This window comes from Mustela erminea, chromosome 5, assembly GCF_009829155.1.
Source record: "Mustela erminea isolate mMusErm1 chromosome 5, mMusErm1.Pri, whole genome shotgun sequence".
NCBI classification, from domain to species: Eukaryota; Metazoa; Chordata; class Mammalia; order Carnivora; family Mustelidae; genus Mustela; species Mustela erminea.
This window is the reverse complement of record NC_045618.1, coordinates 111,310,460-111,330,224: the sequence shown is the minus strand read 5'-3', so window position 1 is coordinate 111,330,224 and position 19,765 is coordinate 111,310,460. Positions and strand designations below refer to the sequence as shown.

The 19,765-nt window shown below is 43.1% G+C and overlaps 1 protein-coding gene across 2 annotated transcripts in view; it reads left to right on the top strand.

Annotated features, from left to right (window-relative positions):
- Positions 1–19,765, top strand: part of ESR2 (estrogen receptor 2) — a 70,542-nt gene extending 50,777 nt beyond the window's left edge. The window contains exons 8-9 of one of the 2 annotated variants that reach the window (XM_032344462.1): positions 12,098–12,278; positions 19,604–19,765. In XM_032344462.1, coding sequence (XP_032200353.1) covers positions 12,098–12,278; positions 19,604–19,706 — 284 coding nt within the window. In that variant the 3' untranslated portion in view covers positions 19,707–19,765. Of the gene's footprint in view, positions 1–12,097; positions 12,279–14,422; positions 17,834–19,603 lie in introns of those variants that run through there. The other variant, XM_032344461.1, reaches the window with a different exon arrangement.

The following is a 19,765-nucleotide window of genomic DNA, read 5'->3' as shown; positions in this document are numbered from 1 at the left end:
GGAGGAATTGGGCAGATGGGACGATCCAGACAGTCACAGCTACTCTCTACCCCTGCTGTCTGCCAAGTCTGGACTGTATTCCCCAGTTTATATAGAGCGAGGGACATGGTGGTCAGGTCACAGGGTAGTTTTCTGAAGTGAGACCATCTGTGCGCCAGAGGATCTCTACTAATTTTCTAAAGTGATACCTTTTCTGTAGGGATTATCCGAATCAGACTTCCTGCGTAGCAGTCCGTGCTTACGTTAACCTCCATGGGGCCTGGAGCAGGTAGCCCCGAGGGAGGTCATTGTCCAGGCATGAACAAGATGGAGGACCAAAGATGGAGTCAGTATTGTCAATGCTTGTACAATCTGATTACACAAAGCAGAAGAATAGATTAGTGGATGTGAAGTCATAGCAATAAAAACTATCAAAACAGAATGGAAAGAAAAATGTTTAAAAAGTGAACAGAGCACTAGTGAGCTGTGGGACAACTGTAGTTATTAATATACATGAATTTGGAATCTCTCATGGGGGGGCTGTAGAAGAATACTTGAAGAAACAGTGGTTGCAAATGTTCCAATTGTAATAAAAACTGTAAACACACCAGTCCAAGAAGATCAATAAATCCCAAGCACAGGAAACATGAAGAAACTACACCAATGTCCAACATAATCAAGTTACTTAAAGCCAGTGATAAAGAGAAAAGTCTTAAAAGCAACCAGAGAATAAATATATTATATATAATGAACAAAGACAAGGATGACAGTGAATTTCTGTTCTGATGTAAGTCAAGGAGACAAGGGAACAGCATCTTTAAATTATTTTAAGAAAGAACTGTGAGGAATTCTTTACACAATGAAAACGTCTTTCAAAAATGAAGGGAACTATAAATATTTTCAGATATACAAAACCTGAAAGAATTCACCACTAGCAGACCTACACTGTAAGAAACAGTAATGGAAGTTTTTCAGGTAGAAGGAGAATGAGATCAGATGGAGACATGGATCTGCGCAAAGGAATAAAGAGGATCTATAAATGGTAATAATGAGGGTAAATATAATGATTTTTTTCTTATTTTTTAAAAGTATTTATCTTTAAAGGATAGCCTGGTGATCAAAGCAAAAATAACATATTGTGGATTTATGTGGAAGTAAAACGTACGACGAGACCACAAAGGCTGAGCGAGGATCAATGGAAGTGTTTCATTCTTATTTTGTACCTGAGGTGCTATGTATTACTTGAAGATAAACTGCAGTAAGTTAAATATGTATATCATAAACCCAAATGCATCCATCAAAACAACAGAGCTAAAATACCAGCAAAGAAGATAAAAATGGAACCATAAAAAATAATCCAGGGGTGCTTGGGTGGCTGAGTGGGTTAAAGCCTTTGCCTTCAGCTCAGGTCATAATCCCAGGGTCCTGGGATAGAGCCCCACAACAGGCTCTCTGCTCAGCACAAGCCTGCTTCTCCCCACTCTCTCTCTCTGCCTGCCTCTCTGCCTACTTGTGATTTCTGTCAAATAAATAAATAAAATCTTAAAAAAAATAATAATCTAAAAGTTGACAAAGAAAAAAAGGACAAATAAGCCAAGTATAGATAGGACAAATAAAAAATACTTAAGATGGTAAATTTAAACTCAGTCCTATCAGTAATTACATTAAATGTAAGTGTGCTAAATAGCTCAATTAAAAGGAAAATATTGAATAAATAAAATGCACTTATTTGCTGCTAACAAGAAACCCAGTTAAATATAAAGATATAAATAAGTCAGTAGTAAAAGGATGGAAAAAGGTGTACCATGCTAAGACTAATCAAAAGAAAGCTGGAAAGGCTACATTACTATCAGAAAATATAAATTTAAAACAATTTTAAGTTTATTTAAGTAATCTCCACAACTGACACGGGGCTCAAACTCAAGACCCTGAGATCAAGAGCTGCATACTCTCCTGAGTGACCCAGAAAATGTAAATTTTAGAGCAAAGACTGTTGCTGGGGATTGAGAAGTTTCTTTCATAAAGATACATGGGTAAATTTGTCAAGAAGACATAAAAATCCTAAACACCTATACCTTAAAAAGAGAATTTCAAAATATATGAAGCAAAACCTGGTAGAACTGCAGGAAGAAATGGACAGATCTCTTGTTAGAGATGGAGATTTTAATATCCCTCTCTCAGTTCTATCAATATAGAGTGAGTAGACAGAAAATCAGCAAATATAGAGAAGACTTGAACAATACTGTCAGCCAACTTGACCTTCTTGACATATATAGAACCCTGTCTCCAGCAACAGTGGAAAATTTATTCTTTTCAAGTGTTCAGGAAGTGTTTACCAGGGTAGACCATATTCTGACTCCTAAAACAAGTCTAAATACATCAAAAGGGTTTTACATTATAAAGGTATTTTCTTTGACATAGTAGAAGTAAATTAGAAACAAATAATAAAAAGATCTTGGACGGGCACCTGGGTGGCTTGGTGGGTTAAGCCATTGCCTTCGGCTCAGGTCATGATCTCAGGGTCCTGGGATCGAGCCCTGCATTGGTTCTCTGCTCAGTGGGGAGCCTGCATCCCCCTCTCTCTCTGCCTGCCTCTCTGCTTGCTTGTGATCTCCCTTTCTTAAATAAATAGATAAATAAAATCTTAAAAAAAAAAAAAAGATCTTGGAAACTTTCCAAACATTTGGAAACAAGATAACATACATCTGAGTACCTATGGATCACAGGAAAAAAAATCAAAAGCAGTAGAAGGAAATATTTTGAACTAACTAAAAATGAAAGTATGTTATGGCAAAATTTGTGGGTTGCAGCTAAAGCAATAGTTTGAGGGGAATTTATCGCCCTTGAGACCCATATTAGAAAGAAACAAGGTTTCAAATTAATGACCTTAGCATCCAACCTTAAGAATACTGGGAAAAGAAGAGCAAATGAAACTCCAAGTAAGCAAAAGAAAAGAAATGATATAGCGTGGAAATCAATAAAACAAAAATGGAAAACAATCGAAATCAAGGAAACTGAAAGCTGATTTTTTTGAGAAAAATAAAATTGATAATCCTCTAGGCAGATTACTCAGAATAAACAAAAGAAGACACAAATTACTAATATCAGGAGTGAGAGAGAGGTTACCTTACTATTCTGAAGATATTAAAAGGAATAATGAGGTCATACTATAACCAATATATTTGAATACTTAGATGAAAAATTCCTTAAAAGACACAAATTACTGAAACTCACTCAAAAAGAGATCTAAAAATCCTGACATCCATATATTTAAGGAAATTGAATTTGCAGTTAAAAATCTTCCCACAAAGAAAACTCCAGGCCCAGATGGCTTTTCTGGGAAAATGCTACCAAATATTTACGGAATAAATAACCCCAAATTTTACACATACTTTATTTGTTTTTTACTTTTTAAAAGTTTATTATTTTTACTTTTAAATTTTAATTCCAGTATAGTTAACATAAAGTGTTATATTAGTTTCAGGTGTACCATATAGTGATTCAGCACTTTTTTTTTTTTTTTTTAAAGATTTTTATTTATTTGATAGACAGAGAGAGATCACAAGTAGGCAGAGAGGCAGGCAGAGAGAGAGGGGGAAGCAGGCTCCCCGCTGAGCAGAGAGCCCTATGTGGGGCTCGATCCCAGGACCCTGAGATCATGACCTGAGCTGAAGGCAGAGGCTTAAACCACTGAGCCACCCAGGCGCCCTTGATTCAGCACTTCTATACATTATTCAGTCCTCATGAGGACGAGTGTGCTCCTTAATTCCCCATCACCTGTTTCACCCATTCCCTCACCCACCTCCCCTCTCGTAGCCACCAGTTCTCTATAATTAAGAGTCTGTTTCTTGGCTTCTCTCTCTCTGTTTTTCCTTTGTTCATTTGTTATGTTAAATTCCACATATAAATGAAATCATATGGTATTCATCTTTCTCTGACTTATTTCGCTTAGCATTATACTTTCTGGCTCCACCTATGTTGTTTGAAATGGCAAGATTTCATTCTTTTTTATGGCTGAGTAATATTCCATTGGGTATGTATACCTTACCTTCTTTATCCATTCATCTTTCACTGGACTGCTTCCATAATTTGGTTATTGTAAATACTAATGCAGTAAACATAGAGGTGACTGTATCCCTTTGGATTAGTGTTTTTTTGTATTCTGTGGGTAAATATTCAGTAATATAATTATTGGATTGTAGGATAGTTCTATTTTTTACCTTTTGAGAAATGTCCATGCTGTTTTCTACAGTGATTGTACCAGTTTGCATTGCACCAACAGTGCAAGAGGGTTCCTTTTTCTGCACATCCTTGCCAACACTTACTGTTTCTTATGTTGTTGTTTTTACTCATTCTGAAAGGTGTGAGGTGTTATCTCATTGTAGTTTTGATTTGCATCCCCTGATGATGAGTGATGATGAGCATCTTTCATGTGTCTGTATGACTTCTTTGGAAAAATGTCTCTTCATGTCTTCTGCCCATTTCTATTTTTTACTTATTTATTTTCTCCATTAAAGGTGATGTTAGCTGTGGATTTTTCTTTCTTTTTTCTTTTCTTTCTTTCTTTCTTTCTTTTTTTTTTTTTTAAGATTTTATTTATTTATTTGACAGAGCACACAAGTAGGGAGAGAGGCAGGCAGAGAGAGAGAAGGAAGCAGGTTCCCCGCTAAGCAGAGAGCCCGATGTGGGGCTCCATCCCAGGACCCTGGGATCATGACCCGAGCCGAAGGCAGAGGCTTTAACCCACTGAGCCACCCAGGCGCCCCTGTGGATTTTTCATATACAGCCCTCATTATGTTGATATATGTTCCTTCTAGACCTACTTTGTTGATGGCTTTTTTTCATGAATGATGTACTTCGTCAAGTGCTTTTTCTGCATCTATTGAAATGATCATATGGTTTTTATCCTTTCTCTTATTGAAAGGATGCATCATGTTGATTGTTTTGTGAATATTGATCCACCCTGTATCTTGGGAATAAATCCCCATTGGTCATGGCAAATGATTTTTTTTAATGCATTGTTGGATTCAGTTTGCTAGTATTTTGTTGAGGATCTTGGTATTTCGTTGAGGATTTTTGCATCTATGTTCATCTGAGATATTTACCTGCAGTCCTCTTTTTTGTGTGGGGTCTTTAACTGATTTTGGTATCAGGGTAATGCTTATAGAATGGATTTGGAAGTTTTCCTTCCTCTTCAATTTTCTTGGACTCATTTGAGAAGAATAGGTATTAAATCTTTTTAAAATGTTTGGTAGGATTTGCCTAGGAAGGTGTTTGGTCCCGGACTTTTGTTTGTTGGAAGTTTTGGGATTACTGATTTAATTTCATTGCTGGCAATCTGACAAAATCTTATACCCAAAAACTCTATCTTATACTGCCAAAAACCCTAAACAAACTATGAATACAGGGAAACTCCCTTAACCTAATAAAAATATTTATGAAAAAGTTACAGCTAATATTATACTTAATCATAATCAGGAACAAGGCAAGAATGTTTACCTAACTAATTCTATTTAACATTTTACTAGAAATTCCACCCCATGCAATAAGGTAAGACAAGAGATAACAGGCATCCAGGTTGCAAAGGTGGAAGTAAACCTCTGAAAACATCCTAATTGATGTAGTTGATCCCAAGGAGTCTACAAAAAATGAGTTTAGTAATGTTGTAGGATAAAAGGGCAATATATAAAAGTCAATTGTATTCTTACATGACAGCAATGAACAAATGATAATTGAAATTAATATCAATACTATTTATAATAGCATTAGAATTATAAAACTTAGGAATAAAATTGACAAAATGTGTGAGACTGAAAATTCAAGATATTTCTGAGAGAAATTAAAGAATTTTTAAATAAATGGAGAGATATGTTAATGAGCTAGAAGGTTCATTGTTGGTAAGAGCTCAGTCCTCCCTCAAAATGACCTTTAGATTCAATTTGATTCTGGTAAAAAGCTCAGGCTTTTTTGGGTAGAAGTTGATAAACAGATTCTTTTTTTTTTTTTTTTGATAAACAGATTCTTAAATTCATAAGGAAATATAATGCACCTAGAATAGCTAAAACAACTTTGAAAAAGAACTGAGTTGGATGACTTATCCTACTGGACTTCAAGATTTAGTCTAAAGCCATAGTAATCAAAACAACATGTATTGACATATAGATCACTGGAACGGGATAGAGTCCAGAAATAGAGCCACACTAGAAGCAGTTTTTTACAGTGTCAAGGTAGTGGGGAAAGAACGATCTTTTCACTAAATGGTGCTTAAACTAAAATAGGCAAATGATTGAATGGATATATCATCAAAGAAGATACAGTGATGGCAAATAATTACATGAAATGCTAAAATTATTCACTAGAGAAATTAAAATTAAAATAATGAAAAACCATACCCAATAGACTGGCTAAAATTAAAAAGACTAATCATATCCAGAGTTTGGGAGGATGTGGAGTAAGAGGAGTTCTCATACATTACTGGGTTGGGGGGATATAAACTGGTACTCCTTTTTTGGGGGGATGTACAACTATTTGAAAACTGATGAGCATTTTCTTAAATAGTTAAGTGTACCTGTACCTGGTGACCCATTTGTTCCACTTCTTGGTATTTACTGAAGAGAGGTGAAGGCATATGTTCATACAAGAACTTGTACACAGATGTTCATAGCAACTCTATTTGTAATAGCACCAAACTGGTAACAAACCAAATACCCACCAAATGGTGAGAGGATAAACCCAAACTCATTTACATAAAATTTTGGAAAAAGCAGACTATAGTAGGAACAGATTTGTGGTTGCCAGGGGATGGGACGGAGTTGGGAGAGATGGAGGAATAGATTACTCAGGGTCGTGACAGAACTTTTGGGGGTGATGAATGTGTTCACTATCTTGATTACACTTAGGGTTTTATGATGTGTGTGTGTGTGTACATAAATACATACCAAAACTAATAAAATCGTACCCATTAAATATGTGCAGGTGATTGTAGGTCAGTTATACCTCAACAAATCTGGAAACACTATAATGAAAACAAAACAGAAACAGAAAGATGAAGGGAGCACAGATTGTGGCCAGAGTAGAAAAGACATACCGTCCAGCAAGGACCATATCTAGCACAGGGTGGGGGCCCCGGGGCTGAGGGTCGTGAGAAGAGAAATGGAGTAGGTTTCTTAGAGTCAGAAGGCTGTGGATGTTCTCTGTCCCATATTGAGAGAGCAGGGTCTCTGAGGGCTGCTACCTGCTGCCGGCAGCTTTTCTTGCTGCGCTAGGTAAGTGTTGGGCTGTCTGGAGACGACAGTCTCCTTAGTAGGTTGGTCTCTTGTTTTCCTGTGTAAGCAATGAGCTCAGGTTGGGATTATAGCGTCAGTTAGGTCTGCCCTGGTATCAGCATACTAGGTGGCCAGGTCAGGGTTAGTAGTTACGTGTATGTGTATGTATGTATGTATAAACTTGTATATACATTTATATATATATATATATATATATACACACACACACATGAATTTTTTTATGGCTAAGATTATTTTTAACAGAACTATGAGGCATGGGGGTATAGCTCAGTGATAGAGCATTTGACTGCAAAACTATGAGGCATAATTAATCTACAATAAATTGTACTTGGTTAAAGCATACGATTTTATGCGTTTGGACGTTTATATATATATGCCCCTAAAAGCATGGCCACAATCAAGATAGTGAATGCATCTGTCACACGCAAAAGCTTCCTATGCCTCTGCATAACTTCTGCCTTCTACACTTCCTCCCCCTGTCCAATTCTGTGCAGCCCCCAATAGAATTTGTCATTACAGATTCAGTTTGCATTTTAAAAAATTTTATTTATGGGCACCTGGGTGGCTCAGTGGGTTAAAAAATTTTATTTAAATGTAATTTAGGGTGATCAACCATTTAGATTTGCCTGGGACTGAGGAGTTTTCTAGAATGCAGGATCCTCAGTCATGCTAACAGGTGTGTGATGGTGTATTATTGTGGTTTGTTAGTATTTTTGTAATAACTAATGCTATGCATTTTTTTTTTCATGTGCTTGTTTGTGGTCTGTATAGCTTTGGAGAAGTATCTGTTGAAATCACCCATTTTTAATGGGATATTTGTCTTTTTATTGAGGTACAGTTGACATAAAATAGTTGTTTCAGGTGTAGGTAGTTACGTTTGGTTTTTTTTTTTTGAAGATTTTATTTATTTGAGAGAGAGAGTGCATGCGTGCGTGTGCACAAGAGCATGAGCAGGGGGAGGGGTAGAGGGAGAAGCAGACTCCTTGCTTCCACTCAAGGAGCCTGATGTGGAGCTCAGTTCCAAGACCTGGAGATTATGACCTGAGCGGAAGGCAGATGCCCTGGTAGTTACATTTTATTTATTTATTTATTTATTTATTTATTTATTTTTTTTTTTAAAAGATTTTATTTATTTATTTGACAGCGAGAGATCACAAGTAGGCAGAGAGGCAGGCAGAGAGAGAGGAAGGGAAGGAAGCAGGCTCTCTGCTCGGCAGAGAGCCCGATGCGGGACTCGATCCCAGGACCCTGAGATCATGACCTGAGCCGAAGGCAGCGGCTTAACCCACTGAGCCACCCAGGCGCCCCCTGGTAGTTACATTTTAAATAGCTGCATACTTTAGGGTTATTTATCTCCTATAATAGTGCATATAATATGGGATGAATATTAATATTTTTATCCAATTTCAATTTAGTAAATATTTATTTAGTTTTTGTACGTGCCAGTGACTTCTAAATGATAAAAATGTCGAAGTGAAATAAATAACATTCTTTTGGCCTAGAATAGGGGTATTCACTATAAAATCCAAACTAAGAGTAGTGGGACTAGCCATCTTATCACCAGAAATCTGAAAAAACTGAGTAAGTCTTCTGTTGGACCGAGTCTAGGATATAGAGTGGGATCAATCCACAGATAGTTTTAAAAAATATTTAAAATGAGGAATAGGTCTATTTATCTAAACAATTTTCAGGCTTAAAGAGGATCAGACTTTTTGTTCAATGAAAGAAATAGGGGCTTAGAACCGGGCAATCCTCTTTGACATGAAGATGATGGACACAGCAGTTCAAGCCCTGGTTCACTCTGAGTTTTGGGGAGAGTCCCAGTGAAGTCGGCTGGTGGAAGGCAGAGGCACAAACGGGACACACAGAAGGGTGCGGAAGAGGCAAGACGGGGGCCTTTCTATTGATCGAGAACGTGGGGCCCGAGCACTGTGAATGCCGGCCTGCTGGTTTCAGATCATGGGCACTTCCCAGATGCCAGCCTGTTCTTACGGAGCTGGGGTCGGAGATGGTGATAGAGGGATGGGTCACGGCTAGAGGTGCCTTTCCTTAAAGCAAATAAACAAACATGACGTGTGCCTCCTAAGAACCAAACATTTTTCCTTCGGTTAGTATTCTGGGCTCTTCATTAAACACTTTAGATTTTCTGATTTATTTCCCTTCAGGATATCTTCATCCTTTGAGCATAGCACGTGGCAGATCTTGGGGGCGTTGCCCCCCACGCCCGCTGTATGCTGCTCAGAATGTTCGCAGGTGGGTTGGTAAGAGGAACACACAGCTGTTCCCAGGTGATAAAGAGGAGAGATTATGTCTTGTTTTTATTTTACTTTCTTTGGTCTGTTGGGGCATGGTGCCAAGATCTCGCCTTTGATGCTGTGCTTCTTTAGTTTCATGAAAAGGAGTTTAATTTTGTTCTGGAATAAGTCATAATGTTTTTACTTTGGGTGGGTTAGAGGAGATTGATTTTTGTTCCCTGTGTGACTGGGCAATGAGCATCCTAGAGGGAGGGGCTTTGTGTCCTGTCTCCTGCCTCTGCCAGAGCCCGCTACGTAACAGTTACTCTGTAAACATGTGTTTGGTGAGCCCAAGGGTGTGTGAATGCCCAAAGTACAGGCATGGCACTGCTAACCGAAGAGGCAGCAAAACGGATATTTTTCAGCCCAGTTCCCTCCCAGGATGGTTTTAAATAGGTTAGTCTAGCTAATGGACGCTTGGTTTGTTTCCACTTTAAGGCTATCGTGTGTGATATTGCTATGAACACTTGTATCCTAGCTGAGTATTTATTTTTATTTTTTCACTTTGACACTTTGGATTGACACAAGTACTGGTAGACTGTTTTAACTCCTTTTCGAATCCAAAAACATATTTAAGACAGGAGGCATCCATGGAGCACACATCCTGTAGCAGAGCAGACTGGAACAGGCATGTTGATCATTTCCATTATGATGGCGTGATTGGCTACAACGACACAAATATCGGAACCCGTGTGAATTCAGCCTAATTCTCCCATTTGTGGGTATTTATTCCCTGCCAGCCATCGCACTAGGTAATGAGGATATAAGGATAAGCAGACAGGGTTTGTGCTCTCAAAGTACTTCTGTCCAGTGTCTCTCAGGTTTGGGAAGGTGGCCCTGGGCTGTGTACAAGGGGATCCAGGGTCCGGGACAACAGGGTGCCCTCTGTTGGGGGGGGCATGGGCACCATCAGAGCTTCAGAGAATCCAAGGTAGACTTAGGGTGGGGTGGTAGGCAGGGCAGGGAAGCGTCCAGAAGGAAGGTCACCACCAGGCTGAGCTCTAAAGGAGGAGTGCATGTGGCTAAGAGAAGGGAGGGTGGAGAGGAGGAGGAGGGGAGTGAGTTCCTAAGTAGAGAGCTCAGCATGTTCTGTATGCCATGTGCTCTGGAGTTGAAAGTGGGGTTCAAGGTGAGGTGCGGTGGGAAATGAGGATGAAAAGAGCAGAGGCAGGCCTGGTACCCTTGAGAGCTGCACCAGATGGTTTGGACTTGGGCCCAAGAGCTGGGAAGGGAGTCACATGAGCAGGTCTGCATTTTGGCTGCTCAGAAGGGGGTGCACTGGGTCAAGGGTGGGGCTTGTTTTCCCTGTGGGGGGAGAGCAGGGGACCTGCTGTGGCGTTCAGTGGAAGTTTGGAGGTTGTGGGGGTTGGCTAGCAAGAGTCACTGGAGAACAGGTGAGCAGGGAGTTAGGGAAGCGGTTGTGGGCTGTTGTAGGAAGCTGACTATTTGAAGTCTGCGTAGTCTGACATTGTGGAGGGACATGGCCCCAGGGATGTGGGGAGACCCAACACTTGCATAATTGTGCTTCAGGATGTCTTTTGCCTCAACTGAACTGTACTGAATTGAATTATCTTAATTGAACTGCAAGTGCCAATAAAAATAGAACAAAAACGGCCCCAAGCCATGGATATGGGTGATGGTGCTGGTCCTCATGATCTTTCTAGCCCACAGCCAGCAGCTCCCCTGAGGATTTCACAGAGTTCACCTTTATTCTTACTCTGAAAAGGAAAGCCTAGTAGAGAAGCTAATTATTTCCAGAATAGCTTCCAGAATGGGAGGAGTTGGAGTGGGAGGTGGGGGCAAGATGATTGACCCGAGCTGTTAGTTTGCAAGTAGTGGGAGGCTACAGGATCTCTGAGCCTAGAGTCCAAGGGGAATTAAACACAGAGCAGGGCCGGCAGGATAAGGGAAGCAACGTCCCTCTTGCGCTGGTTTTGGGAACCTCGGAAACCTGTGCCTGCAGACTGCTCAATGAGGAGCTGCACTCAAAAGAGCTGGGAAACTGGGCTGGGGCAGGGAACTAGGGATGGTCTTCCTGCCCCAGCAAGGTGCCGCTCGAGGTGTGATGCCATGGGCCTGGCCACGGGCTCAGTCTGTCTGCACGGGGCCCAGGCAGGCTGGATGGCCCTGGTCTTTTGTCTGTTTAACTCCCCTTAGATGAGGGACCCTCCTGGTGGGGAAGGGTAGGATTGATCTCACTTTCTCATCACCTCTGTCTGTGTATTTGTTGCTACTGCTGAGACACACCAGGTTAATGGCCTCAGGCCACTAGATTTCTGCTCCCAAAGGCCACAGTTGTGGGCCAGTGGTGTTCTGAGAGACCAGTTGACTGGTCCTCATCCATCTGGGCTTGGCGACGGGGCTGGGTCTTGGGGGAAGGAAATCACGGGCCAGTGATATCACCACACATGCAAATACCAAAACAACTGAGATCAGTCTGGCCCCCTTTCTGGAGAACGTAGCCATGCTTCCTGGCTGAACCCCTGACTTCCATTTCCTTGTCTCAGAGTGGTGACTTGTGGCTGTCACTCTGTCCAGGTATGTACCCTTTGGCCGCAGCAAGCCAGGAGGCTGAGAGCAGCCGGAAGCTGACTCACCTGCTGAATGCGGTGACCGACGCTCTGGTCTGGGTGATTGCCAAGAGTGGGATTCCCTCCCAGCAGCAGCCCGTGCGCCTGGCTAACCTCCTGATGCTCCTCTCTCATGTTCGACACGCCAGGTACCGTCCCTGGGGGGCTGCTCCGCTGGGGGTGTGGGAGGTGGGCTGGGGTGTGGGGGCATGCCTGTGTCCTGCAAAGGCCCAAGAGCTTCGGGGAAAGTGTTTGCAGGTTTAAGAGTGACAAGGTAGAATTTTGACCTCTAAAGGAAAATAAACCTCTGAAAGGGAAGGCGGGTGGGGGGTGTTCTTCATTAGCGCACACAGCTGTGGCCGGAGGTCAGCACTGCAGGCACTGGGCGAATGTCACGTGCTACCATATAGGATATTGATGGCATTCCTCACCTGGTTTTTAGTTGCTGGGGTTTGGGCTTATTTATGGAATTCTAAAAGGGGCCGCTTCTCCCCTGATGTGAAGGGCCACCCCTCCTTGCACCACCACTCGGAGGTCATTTGCTTGAGGAGGCTAAACTCAGCTCCTCTAGATCAGCTCCTCAGGCTAGGGATCTGGGGACGTGCCTGGGGAGTGGGTCTTCTCAGCAACAGCATCAGGACGTTAATAATGAGATCTGAGGGAACTGGGGAGGCCCACAGGTTTCCGGAAGGCCGGGATGCGAGGAGGGTGTATTCCATGTATGCTGATGGAGGGGGAGGGGTGTAGCATGATGCCTCTGTTCTGATTTAGAGATGCTCTGCTTGGTGCTTGATGGCTCCTGGGGGGAGGGCAGCCCTGCCCTGGGGCTGGCACAGGGGAGTGAGGACAGAAGGTCGTTGCTACCCAAGGGGGAAGGAAGAGTCTTGAGGCTGTGGAGAAGGACAGTATTCACCTCAAGAGTTATAACAAGGGGAGGAAATGAAGCATCGTCCGCCTTGTTTCCTCCTAAATGATTACTGACACAGAACCATCTGCAGAACAGATAGAGCCCACTCTCATTAGTCACAGAGTCTTTATTTGCAAATTGGATTTTTTTTTTTTTAAGATTTTATTTATTTGACAGAGAGATCACAAGCAGGCAGAGAGGCAGGCAGAGAGAGCGGGGGAAGCAGGCTCCCTGCTGAGCAGAGAGCCCGATGCAGGACTCAATCCCAGAACCCTTGGATCATAACCTGAGCCGAAGGCAGCGGCTCAACCCGCTGAGCCACCCAGGCGCCCATGGAAGCCACCTAGGTGCCCATGGACTACTTTTTTTTTCCGAGATTTTATTTACTTGGCAGACAGAGACAGAGCACAAGCAGGGGGAGTGGCAGGCAGAGGAAAGGGGAGAAGCAGACTCCCTGCGGAGCAGGGAGCCCGGTGCTGGACTCAATCCCAGGACCCTGAGATCATGACCTGAGCCTAAGGCAGACATTTAACTGACTTAAGCCACCCAGGTACTCTGCAAATTTGACTACTTTAAAAAATTTATTTGTAACCCCTGAATCCATATTTACTGGCATTTCTGTGGTCCTTCAAGGATAAGCTCAGGGTGGCAAAAAATTTGAGTTGCCCACACTTACATTCCCAACTGAGGTCAAGCAAAGGGACCCTTTTGTTCTTGTTCCGGCTCTCATACTACAAAGAAATGTCCTTCGCGTGGTCTAGTTAGTGCCATGTTTTTGCATTTTTGTGCTTTTTGTTGGTGAGTCCACAGTCTGTAAATGGCCCCCAAGCATAGTGCTGAAGCTCAGTGTTTCTAAGCGCAAGAAAGCTAAGATGTGCCTTATGTAGAAAATAAGCATGTTGGGTAAGCTCTGTTCACACGTGAGCTGTGGTAGCATCGGCTGTGAATTAAATGTTAATGAAGCAACAATTCATGTTAAATAAGGTGTCTTTAAACAAAAACATAGGTACACCAAGCTTCGGTATTAACCAGATGATGAAAATGTTGGGACCAGAGCCTTGGGCACATAATCCTGCATTTCCCGCAGAAGCAATGTATTTGCTAATTCAGTGTTAGTGGAACTATGTAGAACACAGCTACTGTGCACCATGAGAATTCCTGCCAGGTGCTGTCAGGCCCCTGTGGGTGGGTGGTGATAGGATTCTAAGGTCCTGCCCGTAAGCGTAGATGACTGAAGGAGCCAGAGGCGAGAACCCTAGAAGAAATGGCTGGGGGAGGTCTAGGTGGTGGAGGGTAGACCGGCTTTGTTGGGGAGAGCTGGGGAAGATCTTGACATTCCCATGGCTGCCTCCCAGGAAGGACTCTCGGCATCTTTTTGTCCTCCAGTAACAAGGGCATGGAACACCTGCTCAACATGAAATGCAAAAACGTGGTCCCAGTCTACGACCTGCTGCTGGAGATGCTGAACGCCCACACGCTTCGCGGGCACAAGTCCTCGCTTGCTGGAGCCGAGTGCAGCGCAGCAGAGGAGAGTAAGAGCAGGGAGGGCTCCCAGAAGCACCCGTCCCAGTGATGCCCAGTCTGAGGCCAACAGGCCACAGAGGAGGTCAGAGGCGGAAGCGTGACCTCCAGTGCAAACCGTGAGCTCTGTCTGGGATGGGCAGGCTTCGTTGTCTCGCTCGTGTGGTCCCTCCTTTGGTTATGGCAGGCCCAGCAGGGTACCATCCTGCACCCGAATGCTCCGCTTCCCAGAGTCGGGTGAGAAAGCCGCAGTGTTCCCTGGTTCCGGGGGGGATGTGCCAATGCTGACGTCACCTCTTGCTCAGCCTCTTAGGATCTCAGTGTGGTCCTTTCTTACTTCTCATCTCCCTTCCGCCCCTCTGGAAAACATCTTAAAGGTTTGGGACTGAATGGTGGAAATCCGCTGTGCAAGGTGTATAGAGAGGGGAGACGCCGGGGCCCTTACGGAAGTGGACTAACCTTTATGGGGCACCCTAACCTGCCCTTACACACAGACCTCCGTTTGCTCTCTTCAGGGCCACTGGATGGTAGGATGGAAAACCGTGGCAGTGAATGAACTAGTTCCACACACTTATGTCACAGGCCTGTGAGGACTGAGGTCACGTATCGCTATGACTGTGGAAGGCTGGAGGGATCGTGACCTGGGGAGCCAGTGGTCGGGCTGGGAGGTGAGCCACACCCTTCCCCCAGACCTTGCTGCCATCTCCATAGGATTTCATTCCTCTTGATTTGCATTCATCGAGCCTACTCATTATTTGGGGTGCATTTATGTGTTTGATCACTTTTATGGAGGATTGTGGAGATTTAAATCTCTGTCCCTTCCTTAAAACTCCCATCCCAAGGAGCTCAGTGTGTGCTGGAGAAAGGCCCAGCATTTGCAGGAACGGGTTTCTCCTGTGAGTCTGGGTCACAGCTATGCTGTGGGGCAGCCACAAGTGCCACATCAGCCATCCAGATGGGGACATGTCAGGCTGTGTAGACTTGGTAAGCATATCACTTTAAGGAGACCTGGTTTGTGAATTCTACTTTAAAAAATATCTAGGGATAGTTATTTATAGCAAGAAAGAATTCTTTTACACTGTAGCGCTCTTTTAAACTATTTTCTTATCAGAACATTTATATGACGAGCTGGGTGAAATGGAAACTTCATAGAAGAATATTCGTTCCTATTCCAAGTGGGACATAGGACAAGATGATCAAGCACGTCTGGAATTACAATTTTAACTCACTTTTAAAAAACTGAAATCTTCAGGAACATAGTGAACGCACTAAAGGGGTTACATCTATACCTTGGCAGTGAGTGGTTACATACATGTTTTGATTTTTGTGATGATGTTTTGAAAAACTACCTTGTGATCGATGAAACTCATTCTCTTTTTTAAAATGGGTTTACTTGGGCGGGCACATTCTGTATTTGTTAAGTCATCAGGAAGATTAAATTCGATGTTATGAAGGCTGGTTTCTGCTAGGGAGTCCTTAAATAATTCTTAGTTTTGGTATCGGTGCAGATTTACTACAAGTTGAGCAGAGCTGTCTCAGAAACACTCGGACACAGACCTAAGGAGCACACGCCATTGTCTGTATTCTGAGTTGGTCTGAAATGATTCCTCATGGTTCAGTGTTGCAGCCTAGGTGAAACTCGGTGCAGAACGTATGCGTTGCATTTTACAGGAGCCGGGGAACATCCAGAAGGTCGATTTTCTCTTTCTGGCCAGCCTAGACCCGCACCCCAACAGACTGAAGTTACAAGGCTGGAGAACAGGAAGTGGGAGGCAAGGGAAGCCATCTTGAACAAGTATCTGCTGGTGAAATTCTCTTAGTTATACTTATAAGGGGATTACCAGAACGAGGTCTAAGCCACTGCCACAGTGGCTGATAGGGACCGATGTATTTTAGGTTGGAATTTGATGCCCACAGTAGAGACCAGATTGGTCTCAGGGGGCGAAGCAGCTTTCCATACTAAATCCTGTGCTTGCCTGGGCTGGTGCGTGTGCTAGTGAGCTCTTCCAGGGCCCACTGCTCGTTTCCTAGTTATTCCTGCATGCTTTGTGAGGCTGCCTGCTTCCCTGCATTTGGAGTTAGCCCATGAGGGGGCTGTTAATACTTTAGGTCATTTCTTCTTGGCTCAGACTGCCACAGTGGCGTGCTGGGGATAGAGGTCAGTCCAGCCTTGGGGGGGGGGGGGGCTTCGGGGCAAGGCTGTCTCTTAGAACTGGGGTCTGGGCCAAGGAGGCAGTTGAGATAACACGGTCTATAGCTGAAAGGTGTTCTTCCTTTTGTTTTGAATAGTGTAGGGCCCTTTCCTCCTCGCAGATGGGAGTGTTTTCAACCCCTGGGCCCATCTGTTCCAAACTGTCCTCTAAAGCAGACACCAGTGTGTAGTCAGTCTGCTGTTTTTATATGTTTTTCGTAAATCCTCAGTATCCATTTTAAAGATTAATAATGTCTCCTAAACAGTGCTTTCTTTTAAATATGTTCTGTTTTGTGGGGGGAGGGGGTATCCACACCCCGTCCTACGGACAACTTAAAATTCTGCCATAGCCTAGCAACGAGGACTTCATTGTTTTCAAGATCAGTTTTTAAAAGGAATGAACAAGGGGGAATAGGACCTGACAACTGTAAACAGGAAATAACTTGAGTATGGGTGGGGGGAACACTTTGTGTATTACGGAAAGGTGAGCCTCAGCTTTGCCTCAGACTCGTGTGGCAAGATAATTCCTCCATTTTGATCTGCGAGTTATTGTTTAATGTGAGAAAACTTATTTGTGGGAGATGAAATGAGATTTGGGGTTAATTCCAAAAACATGAGTGTCTTATATGGGATCATGTGGATACATCTTAATGAAACAATTAACATTGAATATTCTTAACACAGATCACATTAGAACAGAATGTTCAGATTCCTGAGGGGGGCGCTAGCAATCCCTAAAAAGAGGACCAGGGTGGGAGAGCTGGGCCTGCAGTGAGTTTTCAGGCATCGTCCTAACTGCCCCCTCCCTCCAGCCCCTCTGTGTGGCCTCAGGCCTATCACACAGTCCGCTGGGACCAACTACAGAGGACTTGACCCTAAACTGATTTTGAAGAGATTTTTCTTAAAAACGTGAGGTGGGAACATAAATCTGGAGGGCCTCAACTGTATTAAGAACAAAACAAGACAAAGTCGACACAGGCTCTGGGAGGGAGACGGTCTCTCCCTGAATTATCTCACCTGCCAGCTTGGCTGGGAGGGCAATCACTCCAGATTTCAGTAAAAAGAAATCAGTTACCACTTCTTGGCAGAGCTACTTATATATTCATATATATAAGCTAGGATGAAGCAATTCTACAATGTTCCAGCATGTGAAACCAGTTTGGTTGTTATTTAAATCTGCTAAGGAGCTTGCACATACAGACACCTTTCCAAATTCAAGGTGGACTTTCTGTGTCTAGGTCTATTTTGATACATGGCATTTTTTTTTTTTTATTAAGTAAGATTTGACACATTTCTTTAAGCTGCTAGAAACCTTTTAGAACACATTATAAAGACTAGAAGGAAAGGATAAAAATATACCATTTAGCACCTAAAAATATCTGTGTGCCACTTACTGTGTGTCAGACACCGTTCTCAAGGCCTCATACTTTCACATTTAATAATAATTACAGTGATCCTAATTTTCTGGTTGTGGAAACCGGAGTATAAGCGAACTTGCCCAGGGTCCCACAGGGAAGTGAGTGACAGAGCTGAGCAGAGACCGAGTTCTAGTGCTTAAGGTAATCCTGCAGCTGAGTTTAACACAAAACTGAAAAAAGATTCTTAGACCACAGAACGCACGCATCAGGTGGCATCTGACATGCGTGCCGCTCGGGCTTCTGTGGGGTCATCCCGATTTGCACGACACTCTAGATACAGTGACAACTTACAAACCTGATGCAGAAGTTCAATCTCATCTTGGATACATGTGTAAATTAAAGCCCAGAGGGGGCTTTGATCTGCTCAAGGTCGTGAAACTACTTACGGACAAACTCCGACAGGAAGTTAAGTCTTCTGCTGCCGGGCCGCCACTGTTCCTGCCACAGGACTTGCCTCCTTAAGTCGGCTGCTGGAGTTGAATCTCCATGCCTAACAGACTCGACCAGTTGCTTTCTACTGACCCCGTAGATCCTATCTTTTCTGCCAAGATGGGGGTCTGCATGAAATGTTATAGAACAGGCGGAAAAAAGTGAGTTCGATCGTTTCCGGGTGGCACTCTGGTCATCTCCTCATACCTGCTGTTGCTCTTCCCAAATGCACTGATGTGGAGTCCGCTCGTTGGACATTTCCCTGTGTAAAACGCGCACACCTTTTAGGTACTGATGCTTCCCTGTGGAGTAGTGTGAAACACATGCCCTTAATTCTTTACAGCTTCAAAGTTGCTGGACTTTTGGCTCTAGTGGCAGCTCAAAGAAGTGCATTGTCTGCGATATGTGATCTTCTAATCCTTCTGTTGTTTTGGAGTCAAGGATCCTTGTTTTTTGAGTTCTAAGGATCCTATTCACTTATGAGGCCAGTGGCTGTGAGGTGCTCGGAGGGCTTCCTTTATGGGAAGGGCAGAGGTCTGCTAAGGCCAGCCCAGAGCAGCTCCTGCTAACAGCACAGTCTACACTGCTGTGTTTGTGCTTCTGTGCTGGGCGTCTCAATGCCACGACTCGTGGTTCTGTAATGTGATGATTCGGTGGTCCCGTGGACCTTGGAGCCTGCTGGTGGCTCTCCCTTGTTTTTTCAGGTGAATGCTTTGTGCCACAAAGCAGGCTTGTGTATCTGGGTCTTTACAAATGAATGTTTGCTGTTGTGTGAAAGGAGGTTTTGAGGTCTGCTTTCCATTCCTTCCAGGTACTGCTTTTCCTCCACTGTGTCCCCTTAATATTTATGGAACTGTTGTGGAAAGAAGTTTAATGTGACAAAAGCTAAATAAAGTGTTTTTCATAACTGTGGCTTTAAAAATGTATTTGTTGGGAATCTAAGAACTTGTAATAACTAGGCTAAGTAGTCAGTGTTCCCATTGTATTCTGAATTCTATTCTATTCTAGGTATGCAGCACCCTTTAAGAATTTGGTGAAAACCATGAACACTCTTCCTGGAAAAAGGTACATAAACACAAATATCCTTGACTATATAATTCAAGAGGATTAGGAATCTGTCTTAATCTGCCAAAGCCTTTTTTTTTTTTTTTTTTAGATTTTATTTATGTG